General features: G+C 36.5%; 3 protein-coding genes across 4 annotated transcripts in view; all 3 read left to right on the forward strand.

Annotated features, from left to right (window-relative positions):
- Positions 1-451: 451 nt before the first annotated feature.
- LOC307145994 (interleukin-17 receptor D) lies at positions 452-11,894 on the forward strand. The gene is made up of 12 exons (XM_079849710.1): positions 452-675; positions 4,720-4,804; positions 6,597-6,755; positions 7,035-7,153; positions 7,382-7,505; positions 7,637-7,675; positions 7,766-7,911; positions 8,108-8,182; positions 8,382-8,448; positions 8,722-8,871; positions 9,513-9,685; positions 10,483-11,894. The coding sequence occupies exons 1-12, from the start codon at positions 559-561 to the stop codon at positions 10,996-10,998; spliced, it is 1,770 nt and encodes a 589-aa protein (XP_079705836.1). The 5' UTR covers positions 452-558; the 3' UTR covers positions 10,999-11,894.
- Positions 11,895-15,721: 3,827 nt separating this feature from the next.
- Positions 15,722-24,447, forward strand: sars1 (seryl-tRNA synthetase 1). The gene is made up of 11 exons (XM_079849155.1): positions 15,722-15,957; positions 17,629-17,699; positions 17,791-17,871; positions 19,759-19,917; positions 21,144-21,287; positions 21,530-21,685; positions 21,862-22,083; positions 22,308-22,437; positions 22,542-22,699; positions 22,804-22,933; positions 23,539-24,447. Exons 1-11 carry the CDS (start codon positions 15,822-15,824, stop codon positions 23,694-23,696), a joined length of 1,545 nt encoding a protein of 514 aa, XP_079705281.1. The 5' UTR covers positions 15,722-15,821; the 3' UTR covers positions 23,697-24,447.
- Positions 24,448-25,220: 773 nt separating this feature from the next.
- chchd6a (coiled-coil-helix-coiled-coil-helix domain containing 6a) overlaps positions 25,221-25,638 on the forward strand; it is a 69,343-nt gene continuing 68,925 nt past the window's right edge. For both annotated transcript variants that reach the window (XM_079848668.1, XM_079848669.1), the window contains exons 1-2: positions 25,221-25,318; positions 25,415-25,526. In XM_079848668.1, coding sequence (XP_079704794.1) covers positions 25,443-25,526 — 84 coding nt within the window. In that variant the 5' untranslated portion in view covers positions 25,221-25,318; positions 25,415-25,442. The remainder of the gene's footprint in view (positions 25,319-25,414; positions 25,527-25,638) is intronic.

Raw genomic sequence — 25,638 nt, forward strand, 5'->3', positions numbered from 1 at the left:
TCTACTACAGGCACTTTTTTGAAAGATTTGTAGTTTCCTGGAATAAAACCACCACCGTTGAAAATCAAACGCATGGTAGCAGTTAAAACACGTAAAAACCACAGGCTATCAATCTCTCATGGTGTGTTTTCATGGAACAGCATTTAGGGGAACAAAATCTATTTTCACAGGTGCAGAATGTTGTCTTTGGACATTGACTGGTTAGTCCTGCAGGAATATGTGGTTGTGTGAGTTAAGGTCATTGTTCCATTTGCACATTTAAGCCAAAAGGACAGCTTCAAACAGTAAATCAAGTTAAGCATACCTGGTAGCACAGCAGATGGATTTTGACAGCCTCTGTCAAAGAATTTCCCCTCAGGCAACCACTCCCTCAACTGCTGTTGTTTTCATTCCCAACACTTTGCTTACCTCCTCCCTCCCCCTGCTGTTCCACCCCCTCTGCTTTTACTCAACTGATCTTTAGTTCTTCAAGAGACCTGTAATGGCTCGTCTGCTTTGAGGACATAGCTGTGTTGGGGTTTGAAGACAGTTTTCAGTGTTCTTCAGGCAGGGAGCGGGATGTGGCCACCCACACTGACCCTGGATCTGCTCCTGCTGGCCAGTCTGTCCCTTGGCGCCCAAGGTGAACGAACATCTTACAGACCTCAGAGTTGCACGCTTGAATGCATCCGCTGGGTAAGACTTCATACTTTGACTTCCAGCTGGCTGTATCAACATTTAAGGAATAAGCGGTACTGTTTTTATTCATTTTGCAAAGCATTAAAGTCATTATGTAAATACAAAAAACTATATATGTGTGTGTGTATATATATAAATGTTTTGGTCATGGTTATGCAAATGACCATAAGTTGAAACTCAAAATTCTCCAATGAGACCCAACTGAAAATCTGGATTTCAAAGTCTAATTTGCACCTGGTTTAGGATATATATATATATATTTTTTTTTTTTCATAAAAGAAGGTAAAAAGTGTATGTGTCTTGGTCACCCATCAAATTCATTAAATGTAGTTGTTTTTTGCCAATATTGTCATTACTGAAATTCATGTAAGTGTGCCTTGGTGTGTGTGTGTTTGTGTATATTCATCAAGGAATTTCACTTTCACCCCTCACACTCATTCTCATTTTCACAGACTGATCTTAATCTGTGTCTTTTCTTTTTGCTGCTGTGGTTCTCTCTCGTGCTTCTTTAAGATTTTTAGCCTTTCCACTATATCTTTTTTTTCTGGTTGCTTCAGGTCAGGTTACATAAAGTTTTTTTTTTTTTTTTTTTTTTGCAGTATCTGTCTGCTGTATTTAGTTTGATTATAGCATGAATAATGGTATTTGTACATCTAAGTCAAGACACATTTATTTATATAGTGCTTTTTATAATGCAGATTGTTTCAAAGCAGCTTTAAAGAGATAACAGGAAAATAATGAAACAAAGTTCGTTTCCAGAAGAAAATAGCGTCACAGTCCAGCTTAAGTAAATTCAGTGATGTTTTAATTTTTGTTGTAAAAAAGTTATTAATTTAGTTGATTTATATATATAGCCGCTCTGGAGAAAACCGTGATGTCATCGTCCAGCTCAGTTCAGTTCTCATATAATGGTGTCAATGCAGGAAGAAAAATATTATTGTTGAATATTAAATTAAATGTTAAATTTAATGTCCCCAACTAAGCAAGCCAAAAGCCAATGGCAACAAAGGTGAAAAAAGGCGAAAAAGGCAACAGTGGCAAGGAACCAAAACTCCATCTGGTAGCAGAATGGAGAAACTAGGCGGGGGTCCAGTTCTTCTCTGGCCAACGAATGAACAGTGTATGATTATGATTCAGGCAGTTATCAGAATATTATCCAGTTCCATCTGGTTGAAGATCTTAGTCATCACGCCGGTATGAAGACGAGTTTGTTGAGGATCAGTGCCGATGGCTGTCGTGTCAATGAGGCCTTCACAGGGGAGAGTCTAGTTGACACAACCTCTGCTGACACTTCAGGGATGCGTTGTGGTTGAGTCTAGTCACAAATCTGATCTGGGTACGGCCCGGATCTGGCTGACTACATCATGCGTTGTGGCCGTGTTTGCACAGGTGCACCATCTGATCTGGATACTAATGGCTGATTACAGTAAACCTTGCAATAAGCAGAAAGACTAACATTAGCGTAGATGCCATTCTTCTTATGATGTAACGAGTACATCGGGTGTTATAGGAAGTGTTCCCGGTTCCGGCTGACCTAATTTATGCAGCCTAATAATCATTTAACTGATTTGAATAATAGGAATGTGTAATTTTCTATGTGTATAGCAGGTTAAAGAGATGTGTTTTAAGTCTAGATTTAAACTAACAGTGTGTCTGCTTCCCGGACAATGTTAGGGAGACTGTTCCAGAGTTTAGGTGCTAAATAGGAAAAGGATCTACCGCCGGCAGTAAATTTGATATTCTAGGTATTATCAACTGGCCAGAATTTTGAAATCGCAATAGATGTGAAGGACTATAATGCTTTAAGAGCTCGCTCAAGTACTGGAGCTAAACCATTTAGTGCTTTGTAAGTAATCAGCAATATTTTAAAGTGTATACGATGTTACCGGGCTAATATGGTCATACTTCCTGGTTCTAGTAAGAACTCGAGCTGCTGCGTTTTGGACCAGCTGTAGTTTGTTTATTATGCGAGCAGGGCAACCACCCAGTAGAGCATTACAATAATCTAGCCTTGAGGTCATGAATGCATGAACTAACTGTTCCGCATTTTTCATTGAAAGCATGTCGTAATTTAGATATATTTTTTAAGATGAAGAATGCGGTTTTACAGATGCTAGAAACGTGGCTTTCAAAGGAAAGATTGGTATCAAAGAGCACACCCAGGTTCCTAACCGACGACGAAGACTTGACAGAGCAGCCATCATTTGTTAGACAGTATTCTAGGTTAGTACGTGCAGAGGTTTTTTTGTCCAATCATTAGAAACTGTTTTTTCAGAATTAAGTAATAGGAAATTACTATATTATTATTATTATTATTATTAATAAAGAAATCTTTAGTGGCAGAAGTGATAGTTCTAACATATTTGTAACACAGAGTCGGCTTTGCAACCTTGGCTAAAAGGAGTAATACACAAGACTAGATAATGATCTGAGATCTCATCACTCTGCTGCAGAACTTCAACGGCATTAACATTGATTCCATGTGACAATATTAGATCTAAGTATGATTATGACAATGAGTGCGTCCTGACACGTGTTGTCTAACTCCAATAGAGTTCAGAATGTCTCTAAATGCCAAGCCCAATGCGTCTTTTTCGTTGTCTACATATATATTTAAAATCACCAACAATTATCTGCAGCCGGTACTAATTCTGATTTTAAAACAAATCAGCAAATTCTTTGATAAAGTCTGTATGGTGGCCTGTATACAGTAACTAGCACAAATGTCAAGCGCGATTTATCATTTACACTAGATAGTGTTACATTAAGCACCAACACTTCAAAATAATTATATTTGAAACTAGACTTCTCAGTAATTCTGAAGATATTACTATAGATTGCAGCAACACCACCCCCTTTTCCTTTCAGATGTGGCTCGTTTTTATAACGGCAATCTTGGGGGATGGACTTATTTAAAGTAATGTAATCATCTGGTTTTAGCCAGGTTTCTGGCAAACACAACATGTCTAGGTTATAATCTGCAATCATATCATTAACAATTAAGTGCTTTTGAAGTAAGGGATCAAATATTCAGCAGCCAGAGCTTTATCATTTGTTCATCTGTATTAGATCTATTTTTTATTTGTTGAACATCTATTACATTTTTACCCTTAAATGGGATTTTTTTGTATTTCCTAATTCGGGGAACAGACACAGTCTCTATATGATGATATCTAGGTGAAAGAGGCTCTATGTGATGGGATTTATCTGACCTTGGTGACGTGAGACAGCTAGCAGATGGTCTGTTTAGCCAGTCTGTCTGCTTCCAGACCTGAGCCCCAAATCGTCATGTTTGAGCTCTAAGACTATGTGCCATATTACTAGAGAGAAGAGCAGCACCATCCCAGGAGGGATGAATACCATCTCTTTTCAACAGGTCAGGTCTGCCCCAAAAACTTTTCCAATTGTCTATGAACCCTATATTATTTTGCGGACACCACTTAGACAGCCAGCCATTGAGTGAGCACAGTCTACTAAGTATCTCATCACTCTGGCAAACAGGAAGGGGGCCTGGGCAAATTACAGTGCCTGACATCATACTTGCGAGTTCACACGCCAATAACTAGGGCACTTTCAACAGGATTCTCAGTGGGTGTTTCACTGAGAGGGGAGAATCTATTTTGTTATGGTAATCGGAACGGATCAGCGGTGAATGTCCTGTGACTATGCCGTCTCACAGTCACCCAGTTGCCCTGCTGCACGGCCTCTACTGCCGGAACCAAACAATGTACAGATTTCACTAAGCTAGTCGCATCCAAAGCAGTATCTAAAGCCCTTGCATTCTTACTATCCTCGATTAAAGTTTGGATGCTTGTCTCTAGTTCTGAAAGAGCACAAAGCCAAGTCCACTCTGTGTTTTAAATAGCAAATTATATTATTTCTAAGTGAAAAGTTAGAAGCAAGAAATCTGGCCTTTTGTACAAAGGAATTTACAAGGTCAGTGTTACACATTTGATTAGTGGCCTAGAAATGGTGCAGAATCTGTAATATTTCATATTTTCCCTATTTTTTTTTTATAAAGTGGACAATGTGTATTTTCAGGGAGACCCAAGATGTGAATACTGCAGAATCACAGCAGACGATGTACAAATATCTCCCAGCATTCCCTCCTACAGCCCGTTTGGAAGTAAGTCAATTTTATTGTATATGTCCAGCACCCCCCATAGACCTATAATGATACAATATAATCCAGCTCTTCCAAAACCCAATGGTCTTTGTAAAGGTTCAATGAGTTAATGAAATAAAGCTTCATAGCTTTTGATCACTAAGTAGGAGTAAAGGGATCACTTTCAGCCAGTGAAATTCATTTTAATGTAAACTTGTAGATGAACCACTGCTCAAAATGGACAAAGTGACTGTGAACGTAGTTAATGATCAGTGTATAAACAACTCAGCTGCAAACTGTAAGTTTTAAACTTGAAGTTTTACATTTCTCAGGATGATAGGCTTAAGGAGAAAAAGCTAATTTAATAGTTTCTTTAAATGAATCAGAACTTGATCAGCAATGCAAACAATCTGGCATTAATTGATGCGGCCAGTAAAAGTACATTTTGTAATCCATCCACTGCATCACTAAATGATAACACGTGAAATGTGTTTGAATTTGCCTTTCACAGCGATCAGTGCTGACATTCTAAAAAGGATAACTGACATCTTTATTTGTTCATTTATTTAGAACTGCTTGTACAATCAGTGACGTTTCAGGTTGCGTGATGTAGGGTCATTACTCTCTCTCGTTTTGTTGGATTAAGTTGTTCTGGTAATTTCACTAAACAAGACAAGCTGTTTTGCACTAAATTGTTTGCAGCAGTTCCAGGAATTACTCATATTTGGCTTTCCTTGAATCAAACTATAATCTGTATATGTATGATTTTCCATTTTCAGCTGCTTTCCAAGACTAGCATGTTAGGATTTTTTGTCTTAAGTAAAACAAAGTGCCTTTCTCTTGTTCTCGGATGTTTTTAACTTTGTCATCTGAAAGTTATCTAGCTTTTGACAGTGTACCTCATGTGTAATGAAAACCATTTTTAAAGGGGTGGTTGATTATGATTTCACTTTTCTAACTTTAGTTAGAGTGTAATGTTGCTGTTTGAACATAAATAACATCTGCAAAGTTACAACGCTCAAAGCAAAGGAAGATATTTGCTTTTAAAGAAATCGTTTTTTTAAGGACTACAACAAACGACTGGTAACACAAGTAACACAAATGCAATAGCATGTCACTCTGTAGGCATCTTACAACAGTTCCCACACAAGCGATTTTATAGATTATCATTAATATGAATATGCTAATCAAAGACTTGAAGATAGTTAACTCCACATCAGCAACATAAATTCATCAACTAACCATTCAGAAACGTCCTGTTGGATTCTACATTTTTGTTACTTCTTATTGAGTCTCTCCATCATTGTCTGACTCCAGTTTAAACGTAAAAGGCAGAGCAGTTTCTGACATTTTAGTGCTTGTCTGTGTGAAGCTGCTAACACACATGAGTTCTTGAAGCTCCACCCTCTGTGCCGGGAGCAGCAGCTCATTTGCATTTAAAGGGACAAACACGAAACAATGTGTTTTTACTGACCCTCAAAAAGGGACAACTTTAACCTGCTGTAAAAATCTGTGGGGTATTTTGAGCTAAAACTTCACATACACACTCTGGGGACATCAGAGACTTATTTTACATATCGTCACCCTCCTAAAATAATTGCCTAAGTCATTTTTCAATTATTGGTTCAGTTTTTTGTGTTTTCTGAGAAACCTAAAAAAATGACTTGGCCAATTATTTTAGGAAGGTTACGATATTGTAAAAAGGGGCATTATAGAAAAGGGCACTTTAAGAATCATGTCAGGTACGAATAGCTCATTAAGATAACAAGAGCTCATTTAGTGTAACTGTGTGGTAACTCCTCTCTTCGGCCAGGTTGCGTACCTTGGCCTTGTCACTCTTTTCTAGGCCAGGAAACCCCAGAGGTCTGCCAGCATTACGTTCAAGCGCCACAAAATATTCACATCGAGTTTGAAGCCAATAAAGATCCAACATATGATACCATTACTGTGTCATGGAACCCAAGCCAATATGGTAATGATCTTCAGTCAGTCTGTCTGTCTGTATGTCTTTCCATCCATCCGTCTGTCATTCTAGCCATCCATCTATCCATCCATCCGTCTGTCGTTCTATCTATCTATCTATCTATCTATCTATCTATCTATCTATCTATCTATCTATCTATCTATCTATCTATCATCCATCTATCCATCTGTCTGTCGTTCTATCAATGTCTACCTGTCTGTCTGTCTGTTGTTCAATCTATCTATCGTCCCCTCTGCATCTGTCTAATTATTTGATTGATGTACACAGGTATTGCATTCTTGCGTGGATTTCAAGTAACCCTTCAGGCTCTTGGTGGATCTCAGTTCTCATGTCAGCTCTTTCTCCTGGGTAGCAATCTGTCCCTCACCCCTGCACATGCCCATCGGGTATGTTAAAAAAAAAAAAAAACACTACAACTTAGGTAGCATCCAATGTCATTTTATTCTTGTTTAAATAGTGTAATATATTTTCAAACTGTAAGAAAAAAAAAAAACAGGGCTTTTAGAATCTTTTTAAGAACTTACTGTTTCCGTATTTGTACAACTTTGAGTTACCATGTACTGGTTCCTGAAGTCATGAGATCATGTAATGTATTTTCTTGATGGTTTTCACAGGTCTATCACTCAGATCCCTTCACAAATCTGTCTCTGGATAGGGAGTATGTCGTGACTGTCATGGCACTGCCCGTCCCTGAGCGGTGGGACCAGTCCTATGAGAAGAAAAAGTTTTTCACACGCAGTAAGCGCTTCCCTTTTGATTTAGTTCGTTTGATAGTCATTAACAATGTTGACAACTTGCACCACTGCACATTAAGAGAATCAGTAGACAAATGCTTAAGTTGTAATAAACTTGACATTGTGTGTTTTCAGCATGTCCTGAAAAAAATGGTCTTGAAGAGTGTGAGAAAGGTGAGTGTCTTGTGTCTTCTGTGTTCCTGTTGATCATGGCACATGGCCCTCAGATGTGTTCGTTCATGTACGTCATGTCATTCATTATAGACTGGTATCCCAGATACGTCGAGGTCCACCAGGAGAACCGAGAGGTTTATGTGACCTTTAACCTTGCACCTGAGAACTTTGAAGTCCGTCAGTATTTTTCATCATGTTTCGGAGGTGGGCTACGAAATTACACAAGCATCAAACCGGTGGGTTTTTAAAAAAAAACATATTTGAAATAAAACATCGTCTATAATACAGACTTAAGAATACTGCTATTGTTGTTATTTAATCAAGTGTAATATGAATCGGTGTTATTTAAGGATCATTTAAATAAATATGAAATAAATATAATTTCTCAAGCGTTTACCTGATAATTAAATCAGAACGTTTGCTGATGTCCAGGATTTCAGTCTCAACAAGACACATCACACATACCGTTTGCAGAATCTCCGAGCAGGAACAAACTACACCTGTGAGGTGAGTCTTATTCTTCAGATTAAATGGGGTGTGTGCTTGTTTGTTTAGCTTTCTGTATTATTGAATGAGAGATCAAATTATGTCAGGCACACAACCATTCAGACACATTAAAAAAGCTGTGCCAATACGCTTGTGCAAATATTTGCTGTAACTCTAGATATATATCCCAGATGTTCAGTAGTATTTTTCTTCCCTCCAGATTGCTGCTGATGTCGCGGATGCAGTCAGGAAAACATTCGTTGTTGTAGTTAAACATAGCTCTGAAGGTAAAGTTGAACTGTCAAATCAAAAAAGAACACGCCTTCAGCAAAAACTGATTTGAACTCTAAGGAAATGTTAGAGATTATTGTACACACTGAAGGCATTTTTTTTTTTGTGTTATGTGTACAGTGCTTAATTAGCCTTCAGTGTGTACAGATACTGCGTGTTGTGTAACATGCCAGGCAGCTTTTAAAGAGGCAACACCCATTGAAACAATTACGTTATCAAAGACTTCAATGCCATAATCAGTTTGGTATTTTTACTCCTCTCACGATCAGAGCCATCGACCTCCCACTTCACAGAAAACCCTTCACTGATGGTGCTCTTGTCCGTGGGAATCCTGCTTGCTGCTACCGCAGTGCTCACCTTCACCGTTGTCAACAAGAAAAGACTGAAGAAGAAAAAAGTCCAGACCAAAATGAGACCAGGTTCGAGTTTTATAACAAATCGATAAGAGATTGTTCTTCATTAACATACTGGTCAGTGATAAAACTGCTGGGCAACACATTGTGTTCTGCTCTTTATTAATCCATGTTGAATGTTTTGTTTTCAGAGCAGGGCTATAAATTCATTTGGCAAGTTTAAAAGGTGTTTTTGAGAATGCCAATGAAAGCTGGGTGCGCAGTGTATGATTTCTAATAGTCCTTTACGACTGTTGCTTGTCAGACTGTATGAACATGATCCCCTCTGTGAGCCATGTCACACTGTAGGATCTCAGTTGTCATTAATGTCAGACTGTACAGCAGTCAAGGCGCGTTAAAAACGGACGCACGCGAGAAGTTTTACATCATCAGTCCGTGACATGTTCAGTGACTTGTTGAATTGGTGATTGTCGTGGGAGAAGTCTCATTACAGGACTATGCATCAAATTAGACAGAATTTTGCCTGTGGTTAAAGTCATTAATCGGCTGTCTGCAAAGGTGTCAAACTAGTGATCAAAGACTTCAAATTTTGCCCTAGGATCTGAGTAATCGTTTAGGATTTAAAAAATCGTACAGTGCGAACCCAGCTTAAGACGTACGTTGTTTTGTACTAATGGGCAATTGTGTTGTTATTTCCTATTTGTCAGAAATCATCGAACAGTACTATGACAAAAAACTGGGTGAAGGACAGTGTGTTTTGCTGGACAAAACCACCCGTCCCCCTCGGCTACTGATTTGCTACTCAAGTAATGATGGTCCTGCCCACGTCAGAGTCGTGTTGCAACTGGCTGCTTTTTTGCAAAAGCACATGGCGACTCAAGTAAGTGTATTAGGATCAAATCAGACAAAGCATGCTGAGAATATTTGTATTATTTTAAGACTTTGTTTCCCCATCCATCTTTAAAGGTTCGTGAAACTCTTAAAACATTTTGTTTGAGATTATTAGACATTTCATGAATTAATTGGAATGTGGTGTATTAAAAAAATCACATCGCACATTATTTTGAATAATTAATAGAATGTTTTTTTTGTGTTTTTTTTTTTTGCCATTTAGCTCTTTCCAGTGTTATTTTACTATTGTTTATGCACTCTTATAGTATTTATTAATATTTGCTTTTATTTGTATATTTTTCATTTTTGATTTAAATTTAAGTTTTAGTCATTTTGTATTGTCATTTTCTCATAGTTTTTTAATATTTCTAATTAACTAAGTAGTTTTTAGTTTACATCAACTTTCTGTAAGTTTAAGTTTTTCAGCTAATATTTATATTTTATTTAATCTAACTGGAATGCTTTTTAGGTTTAGTTAACAATAACAACACTGGTCCATTCAGTTCTAAAAACAAAGTATTAGCGCAATTGCGACTGGTACAAATCCATGGATAACAGTCATTAGATTCCACACTGGTCATCAGCATCCCATTAAAAATGTATTAATATATATATATATATATATATAAACGAATAAAATAATTAAAAATGTCTATGTATTTAAACAGATAAATAAACTACATTTAAAAATGTATTTTTAATGTATCCATGAATTAAAAAAAAATGTCTATATATGGTTATCATCTCTTAATTATCTTTATTGTTAATTCTCCTTTTTCTGTTTAGGTGCATTTAGACTTGTGGGAGGCCTTGCGCATTATGGAGGAGGGCAGTATGGGGTGGCATTGCAAGAGAATGAAGGACTGCGACTTTGTGCTGGTCATTTGCTCCCGAGGTCTCCATCAGAACCAGTCTGAGGACGAGGAACCGCTGGAAAACACCACCTTAGCTACAGTTTCCATGATCGGAGAGGAGCTGTGTCGTGCCAAAGCGTTGGGTCAAGACCTCTCCAAATTCATGGTGGCCATATTTGAGTACTCACAAGAGTCTGATATCCCAGCTGTACTAGGTCTCGCTTCAAGATACACCCTGACTAAAGACTTACCTTTGCTCTTCTCCCATCTTCACGGAGTGGCTTTGCAGAAGCCTGGAGTTTACCTACAGGTGGAGGATATTTTAGAAAGCGGGTACTGTAAACTCCCAGCTGGGGCTGCACTACAGCTGGCCATACAGGAGGCCAAGGCACAGTTTTCTGAGGAGCCGACTGAAGAGGAACATGTACGAATTCCGATCATTTCATAAGGATCTCTAGAACTGCACCGATAAATGCACTCGCACCCCAAAGTATACTTTGAAAGGCTATGTATGACTGTGAAAAAAATCAAAGTATAAATTCATACAGTACACGGCTGAGTACAGTGCATAAGTGCATAGTGCGTCATTTGAGATGCAACTTTAATCCCCTCACCCAATCACACGTCAACACCGTCTATGGTCAACATGTGTGAATGTCGATTTTTTTTTTGGTTTTGTTCTTGTTCTGTTTGTTTCTTTTCTGACTGTGAAACAATGGTCCAGGCCAGTGTTGCCATCTTGTGGGCAAACTAATTAGTGCAAAAAAAAAAAAAACTGCATCCGAAATTGCATACTCTTTCTCGTACTTTTTTTGAACAAGTAATTACTTCACGGCCGCTAAAAAAGTATGTTCTATATAGTATGAGTTTAGTATGTATGTTTAGTATGAATGTAATCCGGACTTACTGCATTCCATGTTGTCATTATCATGTGACATACCAAGTTCAGTTGTGTCGCTTCACTGCCATTTGCAAATCCTCCTCGTGGCCTCATGGAATAGTAAAGTAATCTCACCGGAAGTAGTAGGTCATCCGGGTACTTTTTTGCCTTCTTTTATTAGTACTGTGAATTCAAACATACTTCTTTTGTCACATACTGTTACTGTTACTATAGTATGCGTACATTGTATGAAATTTGCCTTACACACCATTTACGTATTTCCTAGCGCATGGGGTTTTCCAACTGGGGTCTGGAAGAGAGTGCCAGGGGGGTCAGTGTAAAAATATAAAATAAATAAATTGAATTAAAAATGTATCAAAATAAATAAATTGATAAAAAAAAAAATAGATCTAATAGTGCAGTGCAGTAATATCATGAGTAGAACATTTTAAAAGTGGGAAAATGTGAAAGTGGGATCTGAGCCATATTTGGAGACCTGAAAATCATTAGGTACCCAGAATACCCTAGCAACCACATAACAACATTCAGAACACCTTAGCAACCACATAGCATCCACATACAGCACCCACAGGAGTTTTGCATAGACATGCACAATCAACTTATCTCAATTGCATGGGCCTCTTTTTAGATTGTTGTGAACAAATGAGAGGGAACCTGAAGTACAGTGAGGTTGCCGAATGCTGTGATATTTTCGTGTAAATGTGTATTAATTTTGCCTTATTTGTGTAGTTCCTGCTTATGTTCATGAATGATCATCATGTTACAGTGAATATTCCTAGTATGTGCATGCAATCCCAGTAGTCTTTCTAAAAAAATGATGGAAAATGTTCAAGGACACTTTTGATTTATTGTAGTGAATGACCTTAAATTGTGTAATTTGTTTACATGAAGTGTTATTTTTAATTACCTTTATTATATTGTTTGCCAGGCCAATTTTTTTTTTTTTTTTTTATCAGTTATTGTTGCAACTTGCAACAATCTGTGTTTGTCTAACATGAAGGGAAATTGCTATATTTTATTTTGACAAACTGCCTAAATGTGCTTGGTCTTACATTATAATAATGCAAGGCTTATTTATATATTTTAATAATGCATAATCTTTATATTATAATAATGCAAGCCACAATTAAAAACACACATATGTCTCAGTGAGTTGTGTTGTAACACATCTCTGTTTTTAGAATATAAGCTATAAACTCTTACATAAAATGTTTATGAAAATGTATGAATGCATGATGTTTTACAAATAAACTTCTATTGCTTTTGTAAATAGCTAGGACTAATTTATTCGACTGATTATTATTCTTTTTTTTTGCTTAGGTGTACAATCTGACCCTGTTAGAAAGCTTTGATTTACGAATATAAAACTTAGTAAGCATTGACAACAACATCAAATGTATTACATACAATTGTTTTTCTTGTATTTGAATCATTGTCAAGGAATTCAAACACCACATTTTCCACAATAAAGTTAACACATCCTAAATGTCATTGCCAATAAATCTTGTAACATCTTGCCAAAGCTGTTCAGAAAATTGGCAACACCAACAAAGACGTTTCAGAGTTACACACAGTGGAGTAATCTTTATGGGCCATTTAGAATTAAATAATTTACTTTGGGCTGCACTTTTTTGTAGCAAATGATTTCTACTAAGCTATACAAGTAAAGAGTAAATGAGCATAATATCCCATTGGAACAATAATCAAATTATTTCTACAAGAACATTATAAGCTCAACTGCAGAGTTGGAACAGTTTAAACTGATAGTTGTATAAAGACAGTTTAAAACAGTCTAAGTACGGCAAGCCGTTTTAACATGTAATCCTTAAAACCTACTAGTCTCTATTTTCATGCTACTACTTATTTTTTAGATACTAGTATCTTTTCCATTAAGTACTAGTACTTATTCATTAGCTACTAGTGCTTATTCTTTAGGTACTAGTGCCTATTTGTTAGACACTAGTGCTTATTCTTTAGGTACTAGTACCTTTTAAAAGATACTAGTACTTATTCATTAGATACTAGTTCTTTTTTATTAGATACTAGTACCTATTAAAAATATACTAGTACTTATTCATTAGTTACTAGTATGTATTATTAGATACTACTACTTATTAAATAGATACTAGTACTTTTTCATTAGATACTAGTACTTATTTTAATAGTGACTAGTAACTATTCTTTTGTTACTAGTAACAAATTATTATTTTTTGCCATTGACTTCTATGGGGATCTGTCATTCAGATATCAACTATTCAGTTCTGACTAGTATGTATTCTGTTTGTGACTAGTACATATTTATTAGATACTAGTAGTTATTCATTAGGTACTAGTACTTATTTTTTAGATACTACCTATTACTAGATACTAGTATTTATTCAATAAATACTAGTACTAAGTCATTAGATACTAGTACCTATTAAATAGATACTAGTACTTATTCAATAGATACTAGTACTTATTCATTAGATACTAGTACCTATTAATTCGATACTAGTACTTATTACGATTTTTAATTGAACTCTCCAGTGGCCGTTCTGACTAGTCATAACATAAGACGAGTAAAAAAGCAGCTGTGACTAGTAAAATAAGAATAGTTACTAGTAACAATTAAAAAATATACTAGTGTCTAATAAATAAGTACTAGTAGCTAATTAATAAGTACTAGTATCTAATTAATAGGTACTAATCAAACACACCTGCCTTTAATTTTCAAGTGATCCTGAAGACCTTAATTGGTTGCTTAAGATGAACTGTGCAGGACAGTCGATCGGCAGGAGCAGGATTGGGCACCCCTGATCTAATGAATAAGTAGTAGCTAATGAATAAGTACTATTATCTATCTAATAGGTAGTATCTAATGACTTAGTACTAGTATTTATTGAATAAATACTAGTATCTAGTAATAGGTAATAGTACCTAAAAAAAATAAGTACTAGTACCTAATGAATAACTACTAGTATCTGATAAATACGTACTAGTCACAAACAGAATACATACTAGTCAGAACTGAATAGTTGATATCTGAATGACAGATCCCCATAGAAGTCAATGGCAAAAAAATAATTTGTTACTAGTAACAAAATAATAGTTACTAGTCACTATTGAAATAAGTGCTAGTATCTAATGAATAAGTACTAGTACCAATTTAATAGGCACTAGAATCTAATGAATAAGTACTAGTGTCTTTTTAATAGGTACTAGTATCTAATAAACAAGTAATAAAAACTCAGTGAGTGTTTTAGCGCAATTTTCTGACGTCATGGGATCACAACACTAAGAGATAGTAAATCTTTTCCTGGATTTTTTTTGTGCGTTCCAGAGATTAGACCTTCCTTAACATAATGCCGAAAACCCGAAGTCTCTAGGTGGTCTGGTTGAGGAGTAGATAGAAGTGCAAGATTGGTGCGCACAGACAGAACAGAAATCATGAGTTAACAATCACAATTTTGTCCGTAGGAAAATTGCGCTAAAAAGAACTAGTATCTAATGAATAAGTACTAGTATCTTTAAAAAGGTACTAGTACCTAAAGAATAATCTAACAAATAGGCACTAGTAGCCTACCTAAAGAATAAGTAGCTAATGAGTATTATGTATAATAATAATTAATAATAATATTATGCTAATGAGTAATTAGTATTAGTACTTAATGGAAAAGATAGGCTACTAGTATCTAAAAAATAAGTACTAGTAGCATGAAAATAGATACTAGTAGGTTTTAAGGATTAAATGTTAAAACGGCTTGCCATAGTCTGGTTTGCTGGTCTTATCTTGTCTCCAGGCCTGGACCATCTTGGACAGGTTTAAGGTGTTTTATACCAGAGATGGAAATTCTGCATGAGAAATGGGAACTGGAAAATTACCAAAACATCATTGATAGCTACACAAATCACCCTGAACATTACTCCATGTACTGACCATAGGAATGTTACTTTCAAGCCATTTGAAATGTTTAGACTTACCAATTCAAGCCTCTCGATGAAAAGTAGCCTGTGTTGCTGCTGGTAACCTGTAAACTTTAATACATTTAGACCACCAAGAAGAAGAAGAAAAAATACCAGTTGGGAATAAAATATCAATAATGATTTAGAAAGGTTATATCAAATTAATAAATGCAGTAAACCGATGACCGCGCAGCAGCCGAATTCACGAAGGTTGGCTCATGAATATGAATTAGCTTACGCGTGACTGCGTCGATTTAAAGTAATTAATATTAATTAGCTCAGTAGTATGATTCTGTACTTTGCCAGAGCAGAGTAATGAATATGCATAGCAGCAGGCTCTCTAGCGCCTCCCCTCCATATCTCTCCATACTTTCCATTTTCCTTTCCTTCATTCATCCGCACTGCACACCGCGTCCACAGGCATCATGGTGCTCGATTTAGACCTGTTTCGCACCGACAAAGGCGGCGATCCTGAAATCGTGCGGGAAACCCAGAGGAAACGGTTCAAGGATGTGTCTCTGGTGGATAAACTGGTCCAGGCGGATACAGAATGGAGGAAATGTGAGTATCGGCTAACGCTACAGCTAACGAAACACATGGCAGCCTGTGAATGAGAACAGATTGTGACACGTATAACATATCTGTTAATACAGTTTAAGATAGGAAACAAACACTGACTGTGCTATAACACATAATAAAGTTAATATAAAATGCGTGGGAACGTCCAGAAACTGCATTACCGGTGTACTGGAGTAGCATGTAGCATTTACGCTAATACTTAACCCGCCTGTTATAGTGTGATTAACATTGTTTACTTCAGTTAATAAAACTTGTTTCTGTTATTTAGCCTAATATACGTTTATATCAGGTGTTATTCGGGGATGAGAGGTATGAGAATGTTTTGGTTAAACCTGTCGCAGCATCACCCGGCTGTATCTGATGCAATCTCAGTGTCAGAGGGAATTTTAACAGAGGAGGAGCTGCTGACTGTCAGTGCTGTTGTGTGCCAGACTGTTCTTTCATCATGTTCTTGCCTATGTAACTAAAGTGAAAATATTAGGAATGACAGTTTGACAATTTAATTCCCTATTCCTTTAAATCCATCCAAAAGTCTCACTATTAATATATTTTAGTTTGGTGTGGTCACCATATGAATCAGGACTAAGGACTTTAAAGGTCGCTTTAAAGTCACCATGAAATAAAAACGGACAATTCTTATTTTCTTTATTGCAGTATTTATTACAAATTATTTATCCGTGCACATTATCATTGTTTCAAAATGAATCTGCTCTCTCCTAATCTTTAATCAAAATAAATTCCCCTCCCACTTGCAGCGACTTCTCTTCTCCGATGATGCGTTTACTGGCGTGAGGGCGGGACAACCTGTCACTCACATGAGATCGACCAATAGCAAACCACAACCATCCAAGGATTCAATCAATTCCCGATGAACAAAATCAAGAACATAAAAAAACTAAATCAATTCTACATTTTCTCTTGTCGAGAAGCCGTTTCACTCGTATATACGTCACAGTAAGGAAGAAAATACTATCGAAACTTCAGTCTCATGCCGACTTAAAGGAATAGTTCACCCAAAAATGGAAATTATCCTATAATTGACTCACCTTTAAGCCTATCTAGGTGTATATGACTTTCTTTTTTCAGCCGAACACAGTCATATTAAATAATATCCGGGCTCTTCCCAACTTTGTAATGACACTGAATACCGAGTTATTGAAGCTCCAAAAAACGCATCCATCCATCCATCATACAAGTAATCCATACAACTCCAGTAGGGTAATAAATGCGTAAAATAAAGTATGGATTAATTTTATGATGGATGGATGCGCTTTTTGAAGCTTCAAAACTCAATATTTAATGCCATTACAAAGCTGAGAAGAGCCAGGATATTATTTAATAAAAACTCTGATTGTGTTCAGCTGAAAGAAGAAAGTCATATACACTTAGGATGGCTTGATGTTGAATTAATAAATGGGAACTATTCCTTTAAACATAAATAACATAGGAACAAGTAATGCATCAATGAATTGCTTCATTCTAGATAACACTTGTTATTATGCTTTTGGATGATTCCCTTTACAGCAGGCAAGAACATGTCCAGACAAAATCAAAATAAAGAAATATTTTGACAAAATGAAAGGAATACTTGAGTGAATTTATAATTTTGTGACATTATTTTATGTTAGAAATATTTCTATTTTATGCCTCCAGGTCGCTTCACGGCGGATAACCTAAACAAGGCCAAGAATCTGTGCAGCAAAGCCATCGGTGAAAAGATGAAGGTACGTAAAGCAGCTGTCATATATTTGTTTTGATCTGTTATCATTGAGTAATAATAATATTCTGCTTGCTGGTCGTATGATGTTTTTGCAGAAGAAAGAGCCAGTTGGTGACGATGACACTCTTCCAGAAGAGGCTCAGAATCTGGAAGCCCTCGCTGGAGAAACATTATCAGTGAGTCGAGCAATAATGTATAATTCACATAATTATTGTATAATAAGTGTATATACACTACCGTTCAAAAGTTTTAGATTTTTTTCATGTTTTCAAAAGCAGTCTCTTCTGCTCACCAAGGCTGCATTTATTTGATCCAAAATACAGCAAAAACTGTAATATTGTGAAATAAGTTTTTTACAATTTAAAATAACTATTTTCTATTTGAATTGTATGTTTTTGATGATATGATATATCATCATATTAGAATGATTTCTGAAGGATGTGACACTGAAGACTGGAGTAATGATGCTGAAAATTCAGCTTTGATCACAGGAATAAATTATATTTTAAAATATATTCAAACAGAATATATTTTAACTTTTAAAAAAAATATTTCACAATATTACTGTTTTTGCTGTATTTTGGGTCATATAAATGCAGCCTTGGTGAGCTTGGTGAAAACTTTTGAACGGTAGTGTATATATTTTATATAGTGTATATATTATACACTATCAGTCAAGTTTTTGAAAGAATTCTCTTATGCTCACCAAGACTGAATTGGTTTTATTGGTTTACATGTATTAATATATATTTTGTATACTATATGAATGTATTTTATTTAAATTGTAAATTATTCCTGTGTTGGCAACAGATTTTGCTGCTTAATATTTTTTGTAGATTTTTTTTGACTGAAGTGTTGACATATATTAGGGTTGGGTACCGAACTCAGTACTTTTAATGGCACCGACCGAATTACGTCAGTACTACCGAGTACCGATTCACATTAAAATAATCGGTGCCAAATTTCGGTACCTGAGAACGCATCTGGGCGCGAGAGTAAGACTATTTAAATACGAATCCTGCATGTTCTGCGTGTCTCTGTGTGTATGAATGACTCGCGGTTTCATTTACCACACACACTGAAGCACGCGTGACGCTCGCTGTGTTTTTCAGCCTCTGCAGTCTCAATGGCAGACAAGGCAGCTCTGGTATAATGTCAACAACACTTCTACAAATTACTTTCTTTACAGTTATTGAGGTAAACATGCCTAAATTACTAAAATGTGAACGGTACCCAACCTTAATATATAAATATATATATATATATATATATACAGTATATATCACTATATATATATATATATATATATATATATATATATATATACTACAGGGCTGTTGAATGCTTGAATCTGATTGGTTGAAGAACGTTCTAAGGTGTGCATTATTTTCAGGGAAACGCACAGCTAAAGTAGTTCCAGGCAGGTCTTGACCGCATTACAGTTCCATATAACTTCGCGTAGTTAACTGTAATAACGGAAAATAGGATACAATTCATAACAATAAAAATTATGCAGCCCCATGCGCTTGATCTGCAATTTTCAATGTCTAGCTTCACAATCAATGGAAACATGCAGTTTCATTTTAATAAAGTATATAGTCCTAGGCTATCTATAATATATTAGGGCTGTCAAAAGTTTAATCGCGATTAATCGCATCCAAAATAAAAGTTTGTGTTTACATAATATATGTGTGTGTACTGTGCATAACTATTTTGTATAAATACACACACATGCATGTATATATTTAAGAAATATTTGCATACATATACTGTATATATATTTATATAGTTTATATTATATATAAATATATATTTTTTTTTAATATAAATAACACATTTTTCTTAAATATATACATGCATGTGTGTGTATTTATATATACAAATTTAATTATACACAGTACACACACATATATTATTAAAAACAAACTTTTATTTTGGATGCGATTAATCGCGATTAATCTTTTGACAGCCCTAATATATATATATATATATATATATACACCCATTAAACAATGATCCGCAACCCATCTGTGAGCATTAATTCTCCATTCTGTCTCTGGCAGCCCCTCACGGTGACTCAGATTAAGAAGGTGCGGTTACTGGTGGACGAGGCTGTGCAGAAGACAGACAGTGATCGTCTAAAGCTGGAGGCGGAGCGCTTTGAGTTCCTGAGAGAGATCGGAAACCTCCTGCATCCCTCTGTGCCCATCAGCAATGATGAGGTGAGTTTCAGGGTGTTTTTATATACACAGTACACTAGGCAGGTCCTGCAAACCAAATACATTGCCTGGCCAAAAAAAAAAAAAAAAAAAAAAATCACACACTCTTAATATTTTGCTGGAATGCTTTTTGCTTTAATTACTGCACACATTCTTCATGGCATCGTTTCTATAAACTCATGCAATGTAAAAACATTTATTTCCATCCAAAGTTGCATTCATTTCTCGCCTAGATCTTGTTGCTTCGCAGCGTTATATCTTCTCCAGCATATCCAAAAGATTCTCAGTGGGGTTAAGGTCTGGACTCTAGTGGCCAATTCATGTGTGAATGTGTGTCTCATGCTCCCTGAACCACTCTTTCACAATTTGATCCCGATGAATCCTGGCATGGTCATCTTGGAATATGCCCATGCATATTCAAAAAATCCATTGATGGAAAAACCTGGTCATTCAGTATGTTCATATAATCAGCTGGCTATATTTTTATATATGGGCACATAACGTTTATTTTTGGCTATATGGGCACATAACGTTGCTGAACCTAGACCTGACCAACTGAAGCAACCCCGTATCATAACGAGTACATCTGGACTCATCGGACCACATTACCTTTTTCCATTGCACAAGATTCCAATCTTTATGCTCCCTAGCTAATTGAAGCCTTTTTCCCCAATTAGCCTCACTGATAAGTGGTTTTCTTAAGGCTACACAGCTGTTTACTCCCAATCCCTTAAGTTTTCTTTGCATTGTGTGTGTTTAAATGCTCTTAGTTTCACTATTAAACATGACAGTGTCTTCTACTGATTTGATTTCATCTAACGTTTAAGTGATCTCTGATAATGATCATTTAAAAAACATGTCCAACCACATTTCTTCCTCGAAGGTGATGGTTCACCACTGTCCTCCCAGGTTCTAATAATGTGCTGGGCAGTTCTTAACCCAATTTTAGTAGTTACAGAAATCTCCATAGTTTTTTTCTTTGCTTTATGCTTGATTTTATTTTTTATTTTAAATGAGAAGCTGCTCACTGCATCAGTTAGGGTTAAATAACTTGTTGCCAGCTGAAGCAAATTGATCACTGCAGTAATTAGGCTCTTTCCTATTTGCTTGGTTAAATCCAGGTGGTGACTTTTTTTATTGGCCAGTCAGTGTATAATTTAGCATATGTTGTTGCTTAACTTATTCAACTCAACTGGAGACTAAGGTAAAACGTTGTTTCTCTCTCTCAGGATGCTGATAATAAGGTGGAACGCACCTGGGGTGACTGCACAGTGCAGAAGAAGTACTCTCACGTGGACCTGGTTGTCATGGTGGATGGATACGAAGGGGAAAAAGGAGCCATCGTGGCTGGAAGCAGAGGATACTTCCTAAAGGTTTGTTGCCCTTTAACCTAAAAATATTTTTTTTGTGGGTTGTGCAAGGAAGGGAACTGAAGGACAACGGCATTGTTTTTGTGTAAACCACGTCTGAACATTTCAATACTGAGCATGTGGTAACCATTTTGCCTTGTTGCACAATATTTACCCCTGTTCTCATGTCAGTTCTTCAAAATAAACAAGCCAAAAAGCACTTGCCACCCATTTTTAAATTACATGTTGTATTATTTATATTTCAGGGGCCTTTAGTTTTCTTGGAGCAGGCTTTAATTAATTATGCACTGCGGATCCTGTACAGCAAGAACTACAACCTACTGTACACACCCTTCTTCATGAGGAAAGAAGTTATGCAGGAGGTCGCTCAGCTCAGCCAGTTTGATGAGGAGCTCTATAAGGTTTGTCTTATATCTATTGTATATATATATATATATATATATATATATATATATATATGAGTATATATACATTAGTAGTTGCACAAAAGTTGACATCATCATGCTAGAACCACTTAATACAACTAACAAAACTTGATCTACAAAAACAAAGCATTTAATGTAATGTGTTTGTTTAGGTGATTGGGAAGGGGAGCGAGAAGTCTGACGACAGTTCAGTAGACGAAAAGTATTTGATTGCCACATCGGAGCAGCCAATAGCAGCTTTCCTGAGAGATGAATGGCTGAAGCCAGAGGATCTCCCCATCCGCTATGCCGGCTTCTCCACCTGCTTCAGACAGGAAGTGGGCTCTCACGGCAGAGACACGCGCGGGATCTTCAGGGTCCATCAGTTTGAGAAGGTCCGAGCAATTCTATCATGAAAATAATGTGAGAACAGTGGAATATTAATTGTAGATGACTGTATTATTTCATAACAAGAAATAGACCTCTATCAAATTTTGCAGTAAGTAAAGATCTTGAAGAAATTTCTGGTATTATTTAGAAGAATCCTATTTAATATTAAAATTGTTCAAATATGAAATCACAACCTCTCTGAATACAAACTCTTTCCATTGCTTTCCAGATCGAGCAGTTTGTGTACGCCTCTCCTCATGACGGCAAGTCCTGGGAGATGTTTGATGAGATGATTGGAACAGCTGAAGAATTTTATCAGTCATTAGGAATCCCCTACCGCATCGTCAACATTGTGTCGGGTTAGTTCACATTGTCCAGTTTTTCCATTGAGAGCTCCAATGGAACTAATAAATCGCTTTTAAAAAAAAAAGCTTCAAATTAATTGTTTGCTTTTGTTTCACAGGTGCTTTGAACCACGCTGCTAGTAAAAAGCTGGATTTAGAGGCTTGGTTCCCAGGCTCCCAGGCTTTTAGAGAGCTTGTGTCATGCTCAAACTGCACAGATTACCAGGCTCGCCGCTTGCGTATTCGCTACGGTCAGACTAAGAAAATGATGGACAAGGTACAGTTCTACTCCACTGTTCTGAAGAAGGATGCTGGGTTATCTGTTATTACCATTTGAGGTTGGTTTGATTGACCATTGTGATTGTGTCTGTTTTCTTAAAGGCTGAGTTTGTGCACATGCTAAATGCCACCATGTGCGCGACCACTCGCGTTATGTGTGCTATCCTGGAGAACTTCCAGACAGAGGAAGGCATTATTGTTCCAGAACCTCTCAAGGCATTTATGCCTCCAGGTGAGCAACGCTGAGTATGGATCTGTTTACCTGGATGGGTTATAGAAAAGTTTAGCTCAATCCTATTCTACATGCATGAAAATAACTTGTTTTGGGATGCCATAACCTAGTCGTTAAAGATTAGGGTGGAAATCAGCCGTATAACCGTCCTTCGGATGAGATGTTAAACCGATGTCCTCTCTGTGGTCATTAAAAATTAAAAATCCCGTCCTGGCCAAATTTGCCCCTTGGCCTCTGTCCATCATGGCCTCCTTATCATCCCCATATACTGATTGGCTTCATCACTGTCTCCTCTCCACCACTAAGCTGGTGTGTGGTGGGTGTTCTGGCGCAATATGGCTGCTAGGGATGGGTATTTCAAGCAAAAATAATATTAGAAGATCACTGGGTATTATTAGATTATAATTTGAAAAGCGCTAGAAGAGGCGAAAGAGAACACTATTGCACTATTGTTTTCTGTTTTTCAATCAAAAGAACCGGATATGTGAGCTATAAGTGGACCTTTTAGATAGCTGTTCAATGTGTGTAGGTTACGTTTCCTCTGATAAGTAGTAGTCATCAATTTTGTCTCCAATCAATCTCAATATTATGGTTTCTTTACACAGATTTAACAGAAATGATCAAGTTTGTGAAGCCAGCCCCTATTGAACTGGAGGCAACCAAGAAGCAGAAGAAACAGCAGGAAGGAGGGAAGAAGAAGAAACAGGGTGGTGACGCTGATATAGAGAACAAAGTGGAGAACATGTCAGTTAATGACTCTTAAACACGCCTCCTTGCAATCCCAGCCAATCATAATGGTTCACAAGACCTCCATTTTCTGTACCCTATTCACAAACATTGTCCACTGAAGCTGTCACATGGTTTCATCCCTGTCATGCCCCTGCCTCACTTTACTTTCTCTGGGACAGTCCTACTGTGGCGCTGTCTGCCTACCGGCGATGATGGTGTCATGTTTAATAATCTTAATTTAAATTATTCACAAATCATTTTCCTACAAAGGGGTCTTTGACATCTTTAATTAAATGCATGATGTTGTGACAGACATTTAGCCATTAGACCGAAATGCCTTGATGGCACTGTAATTACCTGAGGCATTGTATTATAATTCTGCTGTTGAATTAAAGGGAACATGCATGGTCATTACAGTTAGTACTGGGATTATTCTGCATCAGTGCCACATTGAAGGTGGGAGTTTTAGGAAATTCTTAATGAAAATCGGTTCTGGATAACGGACACACCTCTTTCAATATCCTGTCTTACAATTCATATTTGCGCTATAATTATATTCAAGGAAGTTATTGATTACTGTGCACTTACTGTTCACATTGTCAAAAGTTAAAGTGAGCAGCGAGCAGCTTTCTATCATTTACGTCTGTCTTTTGCTTCATAGAAACATTTCTTCTTGTGATTTGTCTGTTAAACAGGGAATGTTATTATATGTACAGTACTTGCTTAAGATGCCTTGTGTGAGGAGTATGATGGCATTTGAGGATAAATCAATACCTGAAAGAAAACATTGTCTCTGAATTATGTTTCGTGTTATGCTTTTTCTGAGTGCCATGAATATTATGTTAGGGGTGTTAAATGTAAGAGGCTATTATTATCTCATTGCACACTTTTTATCTGAAGCAACGTCAAATTTAGAGCAATTTATTGTGCAGGAATCATCAATTTAACTTACAATTTAACTCAAGTAGCTCGAGTATAAGTAGCCAACTTTAATATTAGTCATCTTATGTGGGTGTTTAGAAAGCTTATTTCATATGCCTAAAAAATTTGACTTTAAGTAGTTTACATTGTAATAAAAATGAATGACTATGCATAGTTGCTATCAAATGTATAATTTAGCCAAACCCATTAGATCATGGAGTTCATTGGTTTTTTGCCAAAACTATAAGAATCAAATGAGAAAGCACTTTATTTTTTGTTAATCCAAATATTGTTTATGAAGGGTTTTGGGGAAATCTTACCCACTAAATGGTCACTGTAAACAGTTGGAGATAATAAAAAAGCAGTATACTAATTTAAAACTTTTTTTTTAACCTCATGCAAGAAACCACTCCGTCCTGGACTTTTGGAAGTAATTTGATTCAACTGGAGCACAGTTTCTATCATTTAACTCAATGTTTAATGGATAACTGTAGGTTTCTTGTTTTCACACTTTATATATTTTTTGTGAAGTACACTTGTGAAATAAGTTCGCTAAAGCATTAAACCCCTCTAATGGGTTTTAAGTAAATAAGGACTGAGTGAGTCTGATGGACTGCAACTCCCAGAAGCCCTTTCTCCAGTCGCCGATATATCCTGAGATTCCATTGGCTCATTGCAATGTCATTCGCCAATCGTGTTTCAGAATACTGCATTACAATCTGCCACTTCCCAACGGTAAGATGTGAATCTGTCAAACATATATCGGCGTATTTACTATATAATTTGTGTTCATTTCAGTTAAAGAATAAAATTGTTTATATTTTGTTAAAGATCCATTAACGAAGCTGTACATAAAGCGATGGGATCCGGAGAAAGCACGTCAAGGAGAGTTTCTTTCGGCCTAGATGAGGATGACAGGGTGAGGATTCTGCGTGGAGTGAAGGTAATCCAACAGCAGATATTTATTACCTTAAGTCATTCTGGTTATGTACGATTATGGTTGGTATTGCGGGACTTTGTACCGTGAATTTGCAACAAGGTTAACCGAACGTCCT

Source organism: Squalius cephalus, assembly GCF_949319135.1.
Source record: "Squalius cephalus genome assembly, chromosome: 18".
NCBI lineage: Eukaryota > Metazoa > Chordata > Actinopteri > Cypriniformes > Leuciscidae > Squalius > Squalius cephalus.

What these genes read in the sequence shown, in the direction of transcription:
- sars1 (XM_079849155.1), top strand. Translation starts at nt 15,822, where the DNA reads ATGGTGCTCGATTTAGACCTGTTTCGCACCGACAAAGGCGGCGATCCT. An exon ending in TCGCTGGAGAAACATTATCA is followed by an intron (nt 17,872 to 19,758) that starts GTGAGTCGAGCA and finishes TGTCTCTGGCAG; the next exon opens with CCCCTCACGGTGACTCAGAT. An exon ending in GCAGAGGATACTTCCTAAAG is followed by an intron (nt 21,288 to 21,529) that starts GTTTGTTGCCCT and finishes TTTATATTTCAG; the next exon opens with GGGCCTTTAGTTTTCTTGGA.
- LOC307145994 (XM_079849710.1), top strand. Translation starts at nt 559, where the DNA reads ATGTGGCCACCCACACTGACCCTGGATCTGCTCCTGCTGGCCAGTCTG. An exon ending in GAAAAAGTTTTTCACACGCA is followed by an intron (nt 7,506 to 7,636) that starts GTAAGCGCTTCC and finishes GTGTGTTTTCAG; the next exon opens with CATGTCCTGAAAAAAATGGT. An exon ending in TCTTGAAGAGTGTGAGAAAG is followed by an intron (nt 7,676 to 7,765) that starts GTGAGTGTCTTG and finishes CATTCATTATAG; the next exon opens with ACTGGTATCCCAGATACGTC.